Source organism: Saccopteryx bilineata, chromosome 6 (genome assembly GCF_036850765.1).
Source record: "Saccopteryx bilineata isolate mSacBil1 chromosome 6, mSacBil1_pri_phased_curated, whole genome shotgun sequence".
Taxonomy (NCBI): Eukaryota; Metazoa; Chordata; class Mammalia; order Chiroptera; family Emballonuridae; genus Saccopteryx; species Saccopteryx bilineata.
In genome coordinates, this window is record NC_089495.1 from 100,546,253 (window position 1) to 100,565,929 (window position 19,677).

General features: G+C 45.7%; 1 protein-coding gene across 1 annotated transcript; it reads left to right on the forward strand.

Moving 5' to 3' along the window:
- Positions 1-4,624: 4,624 nt before the first annotated feature.
- Positions 4,625-18,646, forward strand: RGCC (regulator of cell cycle). The gene is made up of 5 exons (XM_066237144.1): positions 4,625-4,871; positions 5,425-5,610; positions 13,649-13,756; positions 16,674-16,736; positions 18,258-18,646. The coding sequence occupies exons 1-5, from the start codon at positions 4,823-4,825 to the stop codon at positions 18,263-18,265; spliced, it is 414 nt and encodes a 137-aa protein (XP_066093241.1). The 5' UTR covers positions 4,625-4,822; the 3' UTR covers positions 18,266-18,646.
- Positions 18,647-19,677: the final 1,031 nt, after the last annotated feature.

A 19,677-nucleotide genomic window follows, 5' to 3' on the forward strand; every position in this document is an offset into this window, starting at 1 on the left:
CTGCTGTCCAGTATTTAGTCATGTGACCACTCCTAACTGCAAGGGAGGCTGGGAAATATAATCTTTATTTCGGGAATTCATGGGCTTACCTATTTGTTACTAAATAGGAAGAAAATATCTGATATTAGAAAACAACTGGAAGTTTCTTCCACAGAGTATCTGTAGATGAAGGCTAGGAGTCATAGGTGATTGGCTATAAGTGAATTAGGGGGAGGGGAATCAGGTCTAGAAATAAATATTTAAAAATTTATAAATGTTAGTGACAATCTTGAGAGGGGATGAGATGGCCTGGCAAGGCTGTACAGAAGCAAAGGTCAAGGAGAAACCTGCAGAGAACCTGCGAGTTTAATTACACAGAGGTGGGATTCAGCAGGGCCCCGAGAAAAAATGAAGAGGCTGTTAGATGGATATTCAAGACAAGTTCTAAGGAGAGAGTGGTTAACAGTACACTGGAGGAAGAGATGCCAATTAAGATAGAGAGGTAGTCTTCCAAAATGTAAGAACCTGTGACTGTCCTGCTTCAAAATCATAATCTACCTCAAGTCTTTTTCTGGAAGGAAACCTGTGTATCCAATGACCTTCTAGAGCCTGAAATGTGTATAGATCCCAGTATAAGGATGTTATGGTTAATTTAGTTTCTGGGCTGGTGAAGGACACCATTCCCAACCTCCTTAGGGAGGGACAAGGTCACACTTGAATAGTGACAGCACTAATCATCTTTGTCACTATGGTTAGGTAGCTGTGGACTATTAGGAGGTTCTGGAATAAAAAATGGAACCCAGCCAGAAAGCTCAAGGGACTAAGGGTTTAACTTTGCCTTTTGTCAAGTTCTAGAGAGGGAATCCAGATGAACACAAAGGTGGACTCATGTGTGCACTAAGAGACAAGTAACAGGATAATTGTAGCATTGTTTGTGATAGAGAAATATTGGAAACAACCTACTTGTCTGTCAACTGAGAAGTGGGTAAACAAACTGTGCAGTTGTCATGCAGTAGAATTCTACTTGGCAGAAAAAAATGAATAAACTAGATCTGTATATATCAACATATGTAAAAACAATGTTGATTGAAAACAAAACATATTGCAACATAAAGGTAGTTATATAAATAGTATACTTTTATGTAAATGTAAATACAGTTAGGCACAAAAACATGGACTACTAGGGTACTGACAGATTCATGATAATGATTGTCTCTGAAGAGGGAGGGAGGGAGGGATACAGGACTGGGAAGTATGAAAAAAGGGATTTCAACTTTATCTGTATTGTTCAAATTTCTCTTATTAAGGAATATTTGAAGCACATGCCAAAGTGGTCAGTTTAATTCCTTTTTTTAGGGAAATGTATATAAAAGCCACAGGAAAAAGGAAAAACAAAACTACAGTAAGATGTTAGTATACACTCACTGAAATGGCTCAAATTAGCAAGTTTGGCAATATATGCTGACACAAATATGGAGCAACTGGAATTCTTATACATTGGTGGGAGTGTAAATTCATTCAACCACTCCAGAAAATGGTGTCTTTAAAAGCTAAGCATAGCCTGACCAGGTGGTGGTGCAGTGGACAGAGCATCAGACTGGGATGCAGAGGACCCAGGTTCGAGACCCCGAAGTCGCCAGCTTGAGCGCGGGCTTATCTGATTTGAGCAAAAGCTCACCAGCTTAGACCCAAGGTCGCTGGCTTGAGCAAGGGGTTACTCGGTCTGCTGAAGGCCCGCGGTCAAGGCACATATGAGAAAACAATCAATGAACAACTAAGGTCTCACAACGAAAAATTGTGATGATTTTCTCATCAACGAAAGCGTCTGATGATTGACGCTTCTCATCTCTCTCTATTCCTATTTGTCTGTCCCTGTCTATCCTTCCCTCTGATTTTCTCTCTGTTTCTGAAAAAAAAAAAGAAAAGAAAAGCACAAGGATGTTCATAACAGCTTTATATGTATTAGTCAATGATTACAGATAATTAAAGCAACTTGGTTATTGTACTTCTAGACATATAGCCTAGGGACTCTCGATCATGTATACCAGGGGTAGTCAACCTTTTTATACCTACCGCCCACTTTTGTATCTCTGTTAATAGTAAAATTTTCTAACTGCCCACCGGTTCCACAGTAATGGTGATTTATAAAGTAGAGAAGTAACTTTACTTTATGAAATTTATAAAGCAGAGTTACAGCAAGTTAAAGCATATAATAATAATTACTTACCAAGTACTTTATGTCGGATTTTCGCTAAGTTTGGCAGAATAAATCTTTATAAAACAACTTACTATAGTTAAATCTATCTTTTTATTTATACTTTGGTTGCTCCGCTACTGCCCACCATGAAAGCTGGAACGCCCACTAGTGGGTGGTAGGGACCAGGTTGACTACCACTGATGTAAACAAAGAGGCAGGTACAAGAAGACTCACTTCCCCACTACTTCAAGTAAAAATAGCACCATCACCACCACCAACAGCAAGAATAACAAAATAACAGCTTAAACGTCCTCCAGCAGGAGGGTGGATTAATACCACAACAACATGCATGAATCTCATGAACATTATGTTCAGCAAAAGAAACCAGATATGAAAGAATACATACATTATTTTGTTTAAGGAATTAGCAAACTAATCCTTGTTTACAGAACTCAGAATAGGAGTTACTGATGGGGTCCCATTGACTGGAAAGTAAAATAAGGACCCTTCTGGGGTGAAGATAAAATACTACATCTTGACCTGGATGGTAATTACACAGGTCAACATTTACCAAACTATACACTCAAGATTTGCATACTTTGTTGTATATAAGTTATATCTTTAAAAAAAATCTGAATCAAAATTAACAAAATGTTAGTGTTAATTCTCAGTGGTGACTACATAGAATGCTATTATGCAATTTTCTGTATTTTCCTGCATATTAAAATAATTAGAAAAGAGAGAGAGAGCAGTAGTCCTCCATAACCAAAGTGACGCCCACCCTAGAGGAGCTAACACTGAGTTGAGGCCTCTTGCTCAGCCATCGCCCCAATGCTTGGGTGGGTTCTCTTACAATGGGGGTGCACATGACAACAACCAACCATCTCTTCTGGTGGAGATGACATGATACTGCTTGTCACCAACTCAGTAAATTGATGTGGCTGCTAAAAACTGGAGCTGTTTTGTAGACTGTTTTAAAGATCTGCTTGGCTGATTCTCCAGCTAACGGAGACCCTGAGCCACCACCATGCAAGACCTGGGCTGGGATGTACTTGGCCCAGCTGCATTTGGAAGGCAACTCCTTGGTCTCAGCTGCCAGATTGGTTGCTGTTCTGCTAGCCCAGGGCACCAGCAGTGGGTGCAGCACACGTCAAAGAGCATGCAGAAGGGGAAAAAATAATTTCAAAAAGAGGGTGGAAAAAGGAAGAAAAGAAAGGTAAAATGAAAGACGCACATGCTTCTCTTTGTTCTGTAAGGACCCAGGTTATCTGCTTCCTTCTTTGGAGCTCTTCCTCCTGTCTGCTCAGTTCTTCACCTACACTGTGGAGGAAGGGTGTGGCGAAGCCCAAAGCGGCTCTGAAACCCTTTCCATTAGTGCCTGACAGGCAGGCTACTTAACCTCTCCGTGCCTCAGTTTCCTCACCTGTAAAACAGAAGCAGGAATCCCACTTCTCAGGGTTGCCTGTGGGGCTGAAAATGGTGCATGCCAAGATCCGACCTTGAGGGCCCTTGATAACCAGTTTAAGACGCCTCGCTTTTCCCCGAGGCCAACCCTTTGGGACCTTAGCAGTGTCTTACAGCAGAGTTTTTAGTGATGATGGCTGTTAAGCCCTTGATACGTGTCTAGTGAGACTGAGAAACTGAATTTCATTTTATCCTATTTAAATTACTTCACATTTAAATAGCCATCTGTGACGAGTGGCTACCGCTTTGGGCAGCACAAGAGAAGTCATTCACAGCCACGCCTGGCCTCCCGCCAGGCAGCTGGGCAGGGTGGCCCATTAGTGTGGATTCGGAGAGGCGCCGGGTACTCTGCACCTACGCAGTCATTTTTACCACAGCCTCCTCCCGAATAAAGTTGGGCTGGCGGGGACGTCCAGGGCTGCAGTCAGGGCCCGCACTCCGGGCTGGGAGCAATTAAGGTTCGTAAACGCGTGGGCTCCACTGATTTCTGTCCCTCTTGCTTCCACCTCTCCACCCACAACCCTGAAGTGCCTTGGGGAAGTGAGGTGGGGCCGCGCGGGAGACTCTCTCTGGGCCTCCCGCGGCTTTCGGCTACTTTATTCATTACAGCAAACCCGGAGGCTCAGCATTTCCATTTCACAGACTAGGAAAATGAGGCTCGAGTAGGTGGGTTCAGGGCACACGGCGAGCAGCAGCGGCGCTCCGGCTGAATGGTAAGCTCTTTGCGGCTCTGGTGACGCCAAAGACACTTTAGTGGGTCGGGTTGTCAGGGCGCGTGGGGAAAGCGCCGGGTAAATATTTGGTGCAGTAACCTGGGCTCCGGCCGTTCCGAGTCACTGCGGTTCCCCGGCGGGCGCGTGGCGAGGGCGGTGCCTGGGGACAGGGGCGTCCCCCGCGCGGCGCAGGGACCCACCCGGCGGCCCCGCCCCGCCCGCCCCGCCCCCGCCGGCGGCTATAAGACCGCGGGGCTGCGGTGGCCGCCGCTGGTGGAAGCGCTCGCGAGCAAACAGTCCTGGGAGAGGCGCGGCGGGAGCGCGGCCGGGCGAAGGCGAGCAGCAGAGCCGGAGCGCGGGCGGGAGAGCGACACCGGGCAGCCTCGTGTCATTGTGAGCATCATCCCACGGTCCCCGGGCCAGCACCTCGCGGGACACCTGTGCCACGCGCGTCGGGCCGAGCCCGCCCATGAAGCCGCCCGCAGCGCAGGGTAGCCCCGCAGCCTCGGCGGCCGCAGGTAAATGGGGGTCCCCTTAAAGCCCTGGGCAGACAGGTGGCGGGGTGGGGAGAGGAGAAGGGCGATGCCTGGTGGTCCCTTACACCCTGTCTCCGCTCATCCTCACCGCGGGAGCCTGCCTTTGGCGAGTGCAGCTTCCCTCCCCACGCAGGGCTGGGGTCCGAGCCCAACGCTAAACGGGCGCCTTCTGACTCAGTTTTCCCACCGCCACCGGGTGGGCACACGCCCCCGGGGGGGCAAGCGTGGGGACACGTAGCCGGCAGCGCGTGGGAGAGTTCCGCTGTGTGCATTAATTAGCAAGGTGGCCTCTGGCTCGCAGCTTTACCCGCCAAGGCTGTTTCCTTATTTCCACAACGGGCGCGATAACCGGCCGGGCTTCAAAGGGTGGTTGAGATCATTAAAAGATAAGAAGCAACGGCGGCGACCGCGTGGCTGTCACTGGGCGAGCGCGCAGTGAATGTTAAGTCAGTCTGGGGACTGGCGGCAGCTCCCAGCAGGCGGGACGGGGTGGCCACCCGGTCCGCATCATCTGAGCCCTCGCTTCCCGCCCCAGCCCCGGCCCTGGACTCCGCGGCCGCCGGGGACCTGTCGGACGCGCTCTGCGAGTTTGACGCGGTGCTGGCCGACTTCGCGTCGCCGTTCCACGAGCGCCACTTCCACTACGAGGAGCATCTGGAGCGCATGAAGCGGCGGAGCAGCGCCAGTGTCAGCGACAGCAGCGGCTTCAGCGACTCCGAGAGTAAGAGTGCCCCCCCCCCCCGGGGAGGGCCCCGAGCTCTGGGAACCCCCTTGCCCCTCCACTACCGAGCGCCCTGGGCGCCGGGCCCAGTTTGAGTATCTGTGAAGGTTCGGGTGGGGTCGAGCAAAGTAAGCCCTGCAGCTCAGGGCAGTCTCGAGGACGCTGGGAAAGTTGGGTCACCAGGGCGGGAAGTCCAGCAGAGGCAAGAAACCGGGGACAGCCGTGGGAAGGCTCTTAACTAGCTGGTCTACCTGCCGCCTGCGGGTGTCACGGGGCAGGCAGGTTTAAGCAGCTTTTCTCACCTCAGCCAGACAGGACTCCTGGGACTCCAGCCTTGCCACAGTTCCCGCTCCTCTCCTCCATTCTCATGTCTCTCCCCTCTCCGCGGTCACTTTTCAGAAGATGTGGAGCAAGTGCCACAGGAATGGAGGTGGGAGGGGACATGGGAAGGCACAACACTGACACATTTGTGAAACCAGGAAAGGTTCTTGGGATTTTTGAAATAACTTCGTGCTCTTTTCTTTTGGCCCTGAATTGCTAGACTTGCTGCTTTATTACATAGAGATTTGAAAGGATCCCTGGCAGTGCTGAGCTCCAGTGTCCCCTTTTTTAGGCAGGTTCATGGGGGGGGGGGGAGAGAGCGGGCTTTGAATGCCCACACAGACTGGATGGGGAGCCAGGGAGCAGAGGGGCAGAGAGATGCTTCCTAGTGACTTCCAGGGTCTCTCTGTCCTAAACAACCTTAGGAGAGAGCCAGCTTTCTCCAGGAACTCCAATACCTGTAAGGACAATGGATAGCTGTTTAGGTGTCAAACAGCAAATCTGGTCACTTTTCAGTATTATGTGATTGTTGGTTTCAAATTCTGGGTTACTTATTGTTTTTCAATGTGAACTTGAAACAATTCTAGGTTATCCTTGAGACTATGCTCCCTAGACGGATACAAGCATCAATGTCACTCCTTTTGCTGCCCTCAGCTCTGGAAGCAGAAGCAATGACCTTTCCTTGTAATTCTCTTCTTTGGCAATCTGAAGTTCTTCCTTGTTACAGGGCAAAGACTCAGTCCTAGAGTTAAACATGAGCTGTCCTGAAAAAGGATAAAGGGCACTCACCACCCTTCTGGGTTTGACTCAGAAACCTGAGTTCTAGCTGACATTTTTTTGGCATCCTTTCCCAAGGGTTAGATCTAATTGCAGCTTTGAGGTGAAAGGGAAGGCAGTAGTGTGCTGTTAATTTTCTGTTTTGTATTTTTGAACTTGATAGCTAATGACCAGACTGCTTATTTTTAATTTCAAAGGGAAGTCTAAAGACTTTTGAAATTTGTCACAATATCCGTGGCCAAACTGAAATATGTCTCCTTCTACTGAGGCATGGAGCAAATTATTCATTGGGGACAAATTCTCTCCTCCACAGGAAAAAAGCTGGGGCGGCCTGTCCAGTGCTGCTCCATTGCGAAGAACAGCTCCTTTCTAAACCACAGCTGCATTTGGCTGGAAGGCTGCCTGAGCTCGCCCATTCATGGGCGACTGCAGCTCCCTCTGGGTAGGATTTCAGATCTGGGATCTGTTTCCAGGGGCCTCAAAGAGAAGGCACTTGAAACACATTCTGAATGGTTTTGGGGGGGAAATTTGGAATAATATGTAGTTGTCCTTAGGGTATGTGTGTATATTTTGCCTTCTGCTTTTGTCATTAACTGTTAAAGTAACCCTTAGTTTGGTGTTTAGAGAAGTAATGGAGAAGGTATAAGGAAGGATCCAATGACATTAGTCTTTTTGACAGATGTGTAGTTTGTCCCCCGCAAGACTGCTTAGAAATAGTCTTGGCAGAAACAATATGTATCTTAATAGTAATTTCTTTTTTTTACAGAGACAGAGAGAGAGAGTCAGAGGGATAGACAGGGACAGACAGACTGGAATGAAGACAGATGAGAAGCATTAATCATTAGTTTTTTGTTGCACGTTGCGACTTCTTAGTTGTTCATTGATTGCTTTCTCATATGTGCCTTGACCGTGGGCCTTCAGCAGACTGAGTAACCCCTTGCTGGAGCCAGCGACCCTGGGTCCAAGCTGGTGAGCTTTTGCTCAAGCCAGATGAGCCCGCACTCAAGCTGGCGACCTGGGTCCTTCCACATCCCAGTCCAACGCTCTATCCACTGCGCCACCGCCTGGTCAGGCTTAATAGTAATTTCTTAAGGAAGCAATTGCCACCAAGAGTTGATCACGGACATTTGTTATACTCATTTGTCTGTTTGATGCTTTTCTGTGGAAGAGAATGTCTGAGAGAGACAGAGCCTACTGAATTTAGTCCACCAAAAAGGAGATGCACTGAGATAGTGATGGTAAGAGAGGGCCCCTTTTGCCAAGCCCTTCCTATGATTACCATGATTATTCATTTGCTCCTCCAATAGTGATCTCTTTGCTGTGCTTTAAATGTATTATTGCATATGGTCACTACCACAGTTCTATAAGGTAGACATTGCTATTTGAATTTTCCTGATAAACTAGCAGAACCACCTGGGCTCTCTCCCTCAGGCCTTGCTGTGTCATGGTGGATGGTTGGCTGGAATGGGAGCTAAATCCTCAGGAATAGAATTGAAGACCCATTGGACCCAGATCACCTGCCTGTTTAGCAATGGTGGTTGTGTTTGAAGGTGTATCTTTCAAGTAGTAGTCATTTGGCTGGGGCAGTGGAGCCCAGGCTAAATGCTGTCAGGGCCCTGGGCCATGAGTGGGTTTCAGTCTCTCTAGCTGTGAAATTACATAGAAGCTATTTAATAGTGCAATTAGAAATATGCATAAGCTCATGATTAAGAAAAAATGCTTTCAAGGAAACAATGCATAGATCATGCTGTATCACATAGATCACATATACATTTAAGCCAGTATCTTGCATGACAACATTAACATATGAAACTCTAAAGCAAGGTTACCTTGGTTTTCACTTGACTTTGACAGACGTACTGGTATTGCTCTGAAGATGTTCCCGCTATATATATTTTTTTAAAGAACCTTTCTATTTCTCATTAAATAATTAAATTACTTGCATCCCAAGGAGACAAATAAGCATTTCTTCTTCCCCCAAAGAAGCAAGTTACTTAGGTAGGAGAGAAGAACGGATATTTAATGAGGAAATACAGTATTTCTTTCTATTCCCACTTAGGGAGTCCTAAAATGTGAAGAGGACCAAAATAATAATTGCGAGATAACTTTGCATTAAGGATGGCATTCAAATGGGGGTGATCAAAATAGGCTTGTTTCTTTGCCCTACTTGGGTTCCAGCAGGTGACCTTGGGCATCATAGTGGGAGTAATTTTAACTTCAGTAATAAAAGAGCAGTGTGGTTCAACTATGATTCTCAGAGATGCTTTAGGAAGTGTAAACATCCTTCGTTTAAGCTTATTTTTAAAACTATATTGTTTTCTCAATATTTTCAAAACTGTAAATGCACATCATGACTTCTCAAATGTGTTTAAGGTCTGAAGTCTACTATGCATGCTAGGGTTGTTATGATATTGTAGAACTATTTTAAGGGACAAGCAATTGGTGTCCTTAGCATGTACAAGACCTGGAGTGTCTGTATCTCTTTGCCTAGACTAGTCCAGCTTGACCCTGGGAGAGGGGACATTTTGGACCCTGGATGCCAGCATGATAAGTAGCATATCAAATGATCAGGCATAAAAGCCACTGAGACTAGAACCTGAACTTGTTCAAACTGTGAGAGAATGAGGAGTTAGGAGTTCATAAGCTGCCCTACTATTGTTATTACAATAGAAATGGCCGGTGGGTAACTGGTCTCCCTCTGAGGTGTCTAGAGGGACTAAGCAGTCCCAGAAAGGAAGCTGAGACAACAGTGGTGAAACTGAGGAAGGGGCTTTCTCTTACTCTATCCCACTTTCAGTGAGGCTGTCAGAATTCCGATGTTTGAGGAGGAGACTCACCACCCCCAGTCCCCGCGGCAAAAGGGAAACAGGTCCAAGGCTTTCCTTTTCTCAGTTAATTACTATAGTTTGCTGGCTTGAAATGTGTGGGATTGTTCTATATTTGCAGGAGCTCTGGGCAAGGTTCAGTCATGGTTTTACTTCCCTCTGGACAAGCAAATGTTGGTGCTAACCCGAAATTACCTTTCTCCCCACCCCTAAACTGAAAAAACACACCTACCTTTTAAACAAGCCTCTGTTTTTGCAGCTGAGTTTCCCAAGCTCTGTTGGTGCTCCTAAATTAGATGTTTGTATATTTAATATGCTTACATTTCTTTTGACGTTGTCTTAGAAAACTTGGTCCCTGAATTTGAGGTTCCTGGCTTCAGCACACTAAGTTGACTTGCCAAGGACGTTTGAATGGGGCTTTGAGTTGCTTGTGAGATGAGCTTTAGAGCTGATTAAAGTAGGTGTAAGGCCTTAAAATATCTAGTCTTGCCACCTGCCAAGGTTCCCCAAATCATCACTCTTATGTGCCCCTCAAGCCCCTATTAATAGCACCTGATATCTGGGTGGAGCAATGTTACATTAATATACTATCAGCCAGTGACACATTGCTATCATTTTATTAGATTAACTGACTTATTTTGCAAGGAATAGAGTTTCTAGAGGAGTGAAAAGAACTAGAAGTCAGGCTTTGCTCACTTTTTGATTTACCACAATGCCTAGTTGTTCATTCCAGGTGTTTAATAAAAGCCTGTACTATGAAGTTTTATTGGATAAAGGGTAGAAAGAGGTCTAGAGTTTGATGTACTTCTGTGTAGGTGGTTTGTTCTTGGGAGGTTTTTTTCTCAAGCACCTCTGAAAATAAACTTACATTAAGAATTTGGCTACTGTCTGAAGAAGAAGAGGAAACCTGGATTCAGAATCTTGATTCTTATTATTCTCTTGGTAACCTTTCATCTCCTGGGTGTTCTATCTTCCATTTTTCCAGGAACTTTAGAATAAAATCATGAAAACCACAGATATCGTATATGGAGCACCTAAATTATTATGCCCCTTTTGCAAAGAAGAAACTAAGGCTCAGAGGTGAAGTGAGTTGCACAAGGTCACCGGCTTTCACATGGCCTCTTATTATTCCCCACGTCCTTGCTGTGGCGGCTTCTGCTGGGCCCACTATATCTTTGGGGCTCTTGAGGTTGTCTTGTTCACCTTTTCCATGAATGACATTTGTAGACTATCACTGCAGGGTGAAGCCAAACCGTGGGCAATCCTGGTTCAAGGATGCTTGGCTTCATTTCCTTTTGCTAGTCGAACATTTTGGAGCCTGGCGTCAAGTTTGGTCCGGATTGTGCACAGGAACTCATGGAAAGAGAGAAACATCATGGTGTATCAGAATGTGAGCTAGTGTGTGTGTGTGTGTGTGTGTGTGTGTGTTCCAAAGAGTATGTGTGGATGGAACGTCATTGGAGAGTTGAAGTAGAATAGAGGCAAAGCCCACAGTCAGGGCAAGGCCTGTGGGGCAGGGTGGGGTGGAATAGGGTGTGGTGGAGAAACTGGTTCTTCAGGGCCAGCTGTCCCTAGGAGATAGAGAACAGAGGCGTGGCCCCTGAGGTCTGGGCCAGTGAGGGTCTGGGTTTGGGACACTGGGTCAGGGACCAGGTGAAGCTCTCAGGCATCCTTCAGAGCCAAAGACAATGTACCATGATGCTCCCTTCTAGCTCAGGAGTCTGGACATGGGGCCTGCCTCCTCAAGATCCCTTGTGGTTTTCCTGCCCCAACATCTTGCCTCATCTTTCCTTTACAATTTTGTGGCAATTCTCCTGACTATTGCATGATGACAAGTACACTCCACAGTAGGTTTGCAGGGGACAAAACCACTTTCCTGTGTGTAGGGGGAAGGCTTTCACTTGAGAAAACTCAGACTGCTCTAGCGGTGGGCTCAGCTGATGCAGCAAACAGAAGGAGCTTCCCAAGTGGAGCTCTACCGAGTACAAGGGTCCTCAGAAATATTAACAGGAAGGCCACAAAAAAGTGTCCCATGATCAAGTAAACTTGGGAAATAGGACTTTCTTTATCACAGGACTTCTCAGGAATGTGAAAGTGGAAATACACAATAGGAATCTCCAAGCCTGCTCAGTGTTTCCCAAACTTAGTTGATTCCATAGTTCAAAGAATATATTTTTGGGAAAATGTGAGAGGTCCAGTGTTCTCAATCTCAGTAGGTGTTCATCATCAAAGCCCTGAAAAATGACGTAGTCCTTTTAAGTGACATGAGCTGGACCTTTGAAAGGTGAAAAGATGGTGAGGGTAGGCCTGTCTGCAGAAGTGGACAAGATGGATGCGCTGGCCAGGAATACTGGACGGTGCGGGGCCACCTGGCAGGAGAGGGTGGAAGGAATGGGGCCAGGTGAGGTGCCTGAGCGTGGATAGCATCCTTCTAGGATGATGATAAATTCTCTTGGGACCAGAAACCTCTGCCTTTTTTTTTTTTTTTTTTTTTCATTTTTCTGAAGCTGGAAACAGGGAGAGACAGTCAGACAGACTCCCGCATGCGCCCGACCGGGATCCACCCGGCACGCCCACCATGGGGCGATGCTCTGCCCACCAGGGGGCAATGCTCTGCCCATCCTGGGCGTCGCCATGTTGCGACCAGAGCCACTCTAGCGCCTGGGGCAGAGGCCAAGGAGCCATCCCCAGCGCCCGGGCCATCTTTTGCTCCAATGGAGCCTTGGCTGCGGGAAGGGGAAGAGAGAGACAGAGAGGAAGGCGCGGCGGAGGGGTGGAGAAGCAAATGGGCGCTTCTCCTATGTGCCCTGGCCGGGAATCGAACCCGGGTCCTCCGCACGCTAGGCCGACGCTCTACCGCTGAGCCAACCGGCCAGGGCCCGAAACCTCTGCTTTTGAAAAGCCTTTTTATTCTGGGCATGTCTCTTGTAACTTAGCCATGTTCACTTTGAGTTAAGGGGACCAAAGATGGATGCTCTTGCCTCCTCCTGCCCTGCAGGTAACTGGATTAGGTGAGCTGTTGTCATGGAGATGTGGGGGCTGGCCAGGCCCTCATGGTTCCGCTTCCCCCTCTCACCTGGAGAGCCTTTCCAGAGCTCATCTGTGCTGCAGCCGTGGCTGGCTTTGTGTTTTGTTTTAACCAGGAAGACTGTTCCCTTGTGATCTCAGTGGCCACATCCTGCTTCCGCTGTCTGCTCTGCCTTTCAACCTCCGAGTTGGTGCAGCTCCGCCAGCAGCTCCTTTCTGTGTACAGCCGCCTGGCTGGCTGGTGGGGGGCTGGTTTCCTCTCCTCTGGCAGGACTGAGAGAAACAGGTTCTCAGAATTTCAGAGCTGGAAAGGACTGGGAGGATTATTTAGTCTACCTTCCCATTTTATTGATGGGTAAGCTGAGGCATGGAGATGCTGTCTTGCTCAAGGGCACCCACATACTTATTTAGTAGCTGAGTGGTTTCCTTCACTCCCAGGGTGGCCCCGCTTCTGGGACTTCACCTTGCTGTCGCTTTGGTCTTTGGGGGTTTGACAACAGAGGGGGCCGTGAAGTCACTTGAAGTGTCTGTAACAGACAAGCTATAGGAGGAGAGATCTCTGTTTTTGACCCTCTAGCTTATCCTTAGAGTGTAGGTTCTCAGTAAAACCATGACAAAGATTCTCTCTTGAATAGGCAAGGAAGATTATCAAGTCATGGGATCCAACATTGGGTTTACATTTTAGGGGACCCATAGGGTAGAAAGGATATTTTTTAGGAGAGATGATCCCTTATGTCTAAGATCCCGAAGCACCCTGGCATCCGACAGGCACCTGGACAGTGAACGGGCTCCTGTGTTGCAGAGGAGGCCAGTCTGGTTCGTGATGACTCCATCACATCCTGCCTTTTTCAGGGAAGCAAGAGCCTTTGGTGTGTATGATTGGACACACACACACACACACACACGTACATAGGCACACTCTCCTGCCTCAAATCACTTTAGGGCATAAATACAAAATTTGGAAATCAACCTGTTTTCTTTACTAGATATTTATATCTTTTGCTCCTTTTGGAGATAAGATGTTGGGTAACAACAGACTATATAGACTGAAAACCATTCCTAATGAGTTATGTTTTCTTTCTTGAAAGGCGCAGATTCACTTTATAGGAACAGCTTCAGCTTCAGTGATGAAAAACTGAATTCTCCAACAGACGCCACCCCGGCTCTGCTCTCTCCTGCTGTCACTGCTCGGAAAGGTGAGTTCATTGGTGGGAGCGGAGTTTCTTTGCTTCTATATTTTCGTCCACTTCTTGGTCTCTTCTCTCTTCCCCCTGATTCTTAAGCAGTCTTTCCCAAATTCAAAACAAATGAATGATGAATATCTTAGTACAGTACAGTGTGAAGTGGAATTTGTTATTTTTCAGGATTTTGATCTGTGTGAAAATGAAATCAGATATATGGTGAGGGTATGGGGCAAAAAACCAAATTCATAGGGAGAAAGAAAGCTTGTAGATTCTAGACTCTGCTTCCTCTTGTGTGGTGTCCTCAGGACTGTGCAGTGGACAGTGCTCTCCCTAAATGACTGATTCTAGAATTTTTTCCCCTTCTTTTTCATGTGAGAGGAGGGGAGATAGAGAGACAGACTCCCACCTGTGCTCTGACCAGGATCTACCTGGTAAACCCTGTCTGGAGCTGATGCTCTGCTGATCTGAAGCCATGCTCACAACTGACCTATTTTTAGCACCTGAGGTGGAGGCTCCACAGAGTATCCTCAGCACCCGCCAATTGAGCCATGGCTGTGGGAGGAGAAGAAAGAGAGAGAGAAAGAGAGAGAAGGGAAAGGGGGAGGAGGATGGGTGGAGAATCAGATGGGTGCTTTTCCTGTGTGCCCTGATCAGGAATCAAACCCGGGACATCCACACGTTGGGCTGACTGTCTACCACTGAGCCAACTGGCCAGGGCTGTTCTAGAATTTAAAACTCAGAAGATAGGCTTTGCAAAAAGTAGGATTCTTTTTATTGCATTTACTACACTGCTCACAAAAATTAGGGGGTATTTTATCGCTTCACATTCATTTTGAAATATCCCCTAATTTTTGTGAGCAGTATATTTAACCAATGATTTCAGATGACCAATTTAGCAATTAAATAGGGTCATCAGTAATGAGATAAGCGGTGATCTAACACAATTCCAAAGAGCAGTTCCAGCCTGTCTCTGCTGTGACATTAATAGACCTAAAAGTTTTTAAAGATGCATGAGCAGTTTCTTATTTTTTGGAACTAGTAAAATGTCCCCAGCTCAAGAGCTGAATGTTCTATTATAGAGAACAAGGGCCCTTTTGAAAACAAGGATTTTTTTTTCTTTAAGAAACATTATACTTGCTGAAAATAGTTGCAGAATGCAATAAAAATGGAACATAGTTGAAAAGAAATATGAAGATTCCATCACTTTTCTCACTGTGGCATTAAGGCAGAATTTTCCTCTTTTTCAAAAGAAACATTTTAAAATTCTGTCAGCACAGCAATGTTAGCAGCCGCTAGGGACTTTGCCATTGTCCAGCCCTCCGTCTGTAACGGATCTGTTGAATTCAGAGAGACAGAGCAGTCTAGAAAGTGGCTTAAAACATGCCCAGATCTGTTACCTGATCCTCAAGAGGTAGGAATTAAAGAGGGGAACAAAGCCCTACTGGCAAATTGACTTTAAAAGCCAAGAACAATGAGCCGTTTGTAGCCAGCTGGAGTTAATTAATACAAATATCCAATAACACACTTCAGAGAAGGCAGGAATGATGAACACCACAGAAAACAGTAAGGTCTACAGGAAAAAAAGTGTGTCTCTCAGGACGCAGAGGGAACAGACTCAGGAGAAGGACCCGTTACCTCCTGCTGGCACCTGGACGGGAGGAGAGAAGCCTCATGTCTCCATCCCTGTGCCACTTTGACAAGGACCAGTGGCTTCTCATTCACTTCATACTGGAGAGATTCTGAGGGCCGAAGGTGACAGAACAGACAGGAAAGTGTCAGAGAGAGAGGAGTGCAGCAGGAATGAACAGATCTGGGTGTCCACTCTACAGGAGGCCATGCTTACCAAATATTTTTGACTGATAACTAAAATCCTACACAATCAAATAATCAAAACCTTTTCTCTTTCTTCCTTGTTCCTCACACCCTCCCATTCCTCCCACCCAAATTTTTAAGGCCATGAAACGAGGTTCTTCTTCCAGGTGGCTGGGGTGGGGGAGGGGGAGGAGAGAAGCATTTAGGCTACTCTTCAGAGTAAGTTTCTGAGTTGACTGTAAGTGAACTTTGGAACAGATAGTTGGAGTTGGTATAAGACCCTCTTGTAAAGCCAGTACCCACGGCCACCATCATAGCTGCCTGGCCTGTGCAGGTTCGCATTTGATTCAGATAGACGGTAATGAAACAACAGAGCCAAGAACTGGTGGGCCCTTAGCTTTAATCCTAGCTGGCACCCAGTGGGCAAGAAATACACACAGTGGGAAAACACTTCCCTTTCCATTCAGGGCTCTCAAAGCCACTGACTCATTCGAGTATTACTAGAATCAAAGGCCCCACGAGCCATAATCATCTCTGTTCTCCATCTCCTTCTCTCTGCACAAACTGGCTTCTCCTTCATCACTCCATCATCTTGGCTGCCTCTCCTCTGCAATGCTGATGGCAGAACCTGAGCAAGAGAGCCCCCCCGGTCTGCCTCATCTTATAGTGCAGAAATTAAAGCCTTTAAGCCAATATACAAATAAGGAAGTATCTGATACAAAGCCACTTATCTGAGGCATAAATGGGATTCCTCATAAGAGTACACTACCCCCCATCATGCAACAGTCAAGGGTGTGAGGAAAAGCTTAGTGTTGAGAAAATCTTAGTATTAGAAGGATGTCGAAAAGATCTTAATATTAAAAGGATGGCAAAGGCTTAGTCTTAAAACTCTAAGGACCTGGCCAGCGTACAGCCTGTCCCCCACACCCAATGCAAAGTTTGGGGACCCCTGCTAAGTGAACAAACATATATATCATATTTACAAACATATTTGACCAACACATCTTTACCAACATCTCTGAAAGTAGATGTAAAATAGGGTCTTGTAATTGTGGGAAACATGGAGTCCGCAGCTGTCTCTCTATGGGGAAACTGAACTCCACCTGTTGTTTTTCAGCCAAACTTGGAGACACGAAAGAGCTAGAAGACTTTATTGCTGATCTTGACAGAACATTAGCAAGTAAGTACACGCTTGTTATTAAAAAAAATCAAACAGAAAACTAACTAACTAAAACACCTCTGATAAAGTGCTATAATGTTTACCAGCTAGCCTGGGGGCAGGAAGTTACACCAAATGGCCTCTTTAGGTTCCCAAACAGGACCCTAGGGGCTCAGAAAGAAATTGGGAGAATCAACTTGCCTTAAAGTAGAGTGTGTTATTTTCAGACAGCGAGAACAGGCCACCAGCAACCAATGGCATTTTGTTTGAGAAATGGAGAGCAAAGTAGTATATTCGTTAGAGCAGGATTGGAGCTTCACCATCACGATGGCCTGCCAAGCTTTTCAGAGAAGAAATGAGCTGATAGGCTATGCACGCATTATGCTGACAAGCAGAGGATTCCATCCTACAGGTCAGGGAAACCTTCCCAGGTTAGATCCAGGGGTGTGGTGAGGTCTGAATGCCAGACGGACCCTAAAAGACAGAGTTGGCTTGGCGAGACCCTGTAACCAAAGATCCATGCCAATTACTAAAAAACTCATGTTAAGTATGTAATACCTTATTTCCCATTTTTCCGTTAACCCTTGGAATAGTGTTTTTTTTTTCATGCTTGCTGACCCCTGGGCGTGAGTTTTTTCAAAAAATAAAATTAGTTCCAATTACAGTTTTATTAACTTAAAATCATGTTTGTTTGATAACCAATTTATGAAAACAAGAGGAACATACATTTGCCTTTTTTTTAAATGTTGCCTTACACATTTTTAAAATAAAAATTTTTGTACGATCGTACTCTGGATGGTCAGGAGGCACCAGGATGTACATGAACGTTCATAGTACTCAAAGGGTTAACAATGATACCCCACTTTGTGTGACCAAAATGATGGAAACTGAAGATACCTGATCATAACTGCAAGGGGCAGTCGAGGAGAAGGGAGGGGAAACTCAGTCGACCACTCTGATCAAAAGGACAAGATTGCAGGAGCCAGAAGGACCAGCTAAAGCTTTTGAGTAAATATTTCAGCAGCTTTACTCTTCGGAGAATCTTGTCCTAGCCCTTTACTTTTTTAACGAAACCATTGATCCCACCTTTGATTCCCATAGGAAGTATTTGATGCTGTGCTGTGCTTAAACAGCTGGGTAAAGTCTTAAAAATTGGATCCAAAGCTGGTGATTCAAAAATAACTCTGTTCTTAACACTGTTTCAGACAGACCTTAATATGAAGTGGGAAGTCCTGTGTGTTCTCTAGCTGCAGACTTGATTGCCCATTTTCTTACACACTGTACCCTCTTACATCAGAAGACCAAGGCCTGTTAGGACAGAGATTTTTGTAATTGCAGCTCAGTTTGTATCAGTCCCATGTAGCAAGGCTGTCTACTTCATGGAAGTTGCAGCCGGCTGACTAGTCGTACCAGTTCATCAGACACCCATTATGTGGGAAGCCTGCCATTAAGTTTGTTGCTTTGATGCATGTCTGAGATAGTGGTTAAGTATATGAATTGTACACTTTTGTGAGTTGGTAACCTTATCTGTCCTATTTGCAGGTATGTGAGAACAGGAGAAGCTCTGGGTCCTTGCATCATAAAGAAGTTTCAGAAAGTTCCGAGGACCTGGTAAAATCAGCCACAGAATTCGCTGCCAGAGGAACCAGAGAGGGGCTTGCACCCACCACCAGACCATTCTCAGGCTGCTCCTAAAACCAGCCTTTGGCCTCGTCTCTGCACAATTTTGATAGTGACACCAACTTTGTTTACCTGCTTGCAGCGTATTAGAACAAACCACTCATGCTAATATTGTATGTTCTCTTAAAACATAGCCTTCCTGTAATTTAAAGTGCTTTTATGAAAATATTTGTAATTATATATAGTTGGAAACAGTGATATGCTTTTCTCATTATATTATATTTTTGTATGCAAATAAAATTTAAACTGGAGTCTGTACTTTGGAAGCTTTCTTTTTTTCCTATTATTTCTTTCAGTATAGTACCATTCAGATAATATTCTAGTGGGAATGACATGCCTCTTGACCTCTCACAAGGACCTTGGATGGTGTCAACTGCACTAGATAACAAGATGGTAACCTTTAAAAAAAAAAAGAGAGTGAGAGAGACAGATAAGACAGGAAGCAAGAGATGAGAAGCATCAATTCTTCATTGCATCACTTTAGTTGCTCACTGATTGCTTTCTTATATGTGCCTTGACTGGAGGTCTCCAGCTGAGCCAGTAATCCCTTGCTCAAACCAGCGACCTTGGCAAGCCAGTGACTTTTGGGCTCAAGCCAGCAACCATGGGGTCATGTCTATGATCTCACGCTCAAGCTGGCAACCTTGGGTCCCCAGCGTCCCAGGTTGATGCTCTATCCATGGCACCACCGCCTGGTCAGACCAGGATGGTAAATTTAACATGCTACTTTGAAGCTCATTTCTGCATTCTAGAGAGAAATGTTGATGTATGGTTAATGAAAAATTTTAATTTGGAGATTGTGGTTTTGATGGAATTGGATTTTTCTTCTATCTCTGGTCTCCTCTCCACATATCTTGACATCTTTTTGGGTATCCTGGGCCCTCTCCTTCAGTTTAAGGGAAATATCAATTCCACTTATAACCCAGGACTTAAATATGTGGCAAGTTGGTGCAGCGAAAAGACCTCAAAATGTTGGCGCTCTTATAAATCTCTGTGCTCCGGAAGAGTTGCTGGCGCTGGCCTTGGATCATCAAATCAAGTAATTTAAAAACTTCAATTTTTATGTTCCCACAAGACACAAGTCAAAAACTTACCTACTTACAATTTTATTTATGTTCTCAAATGTGAAATACTATATTTGATTTGTTATTATAGGACATTGGGAAACAAAATTGTCTTTTTAAAACACTTTTTCTTTTCTCCAACTTTCTGGGAAAGCTTTTGGGTTGAACCCATTTATTTTCATTATTTCTTTACTGAGATATGATTCACATATCCTAAT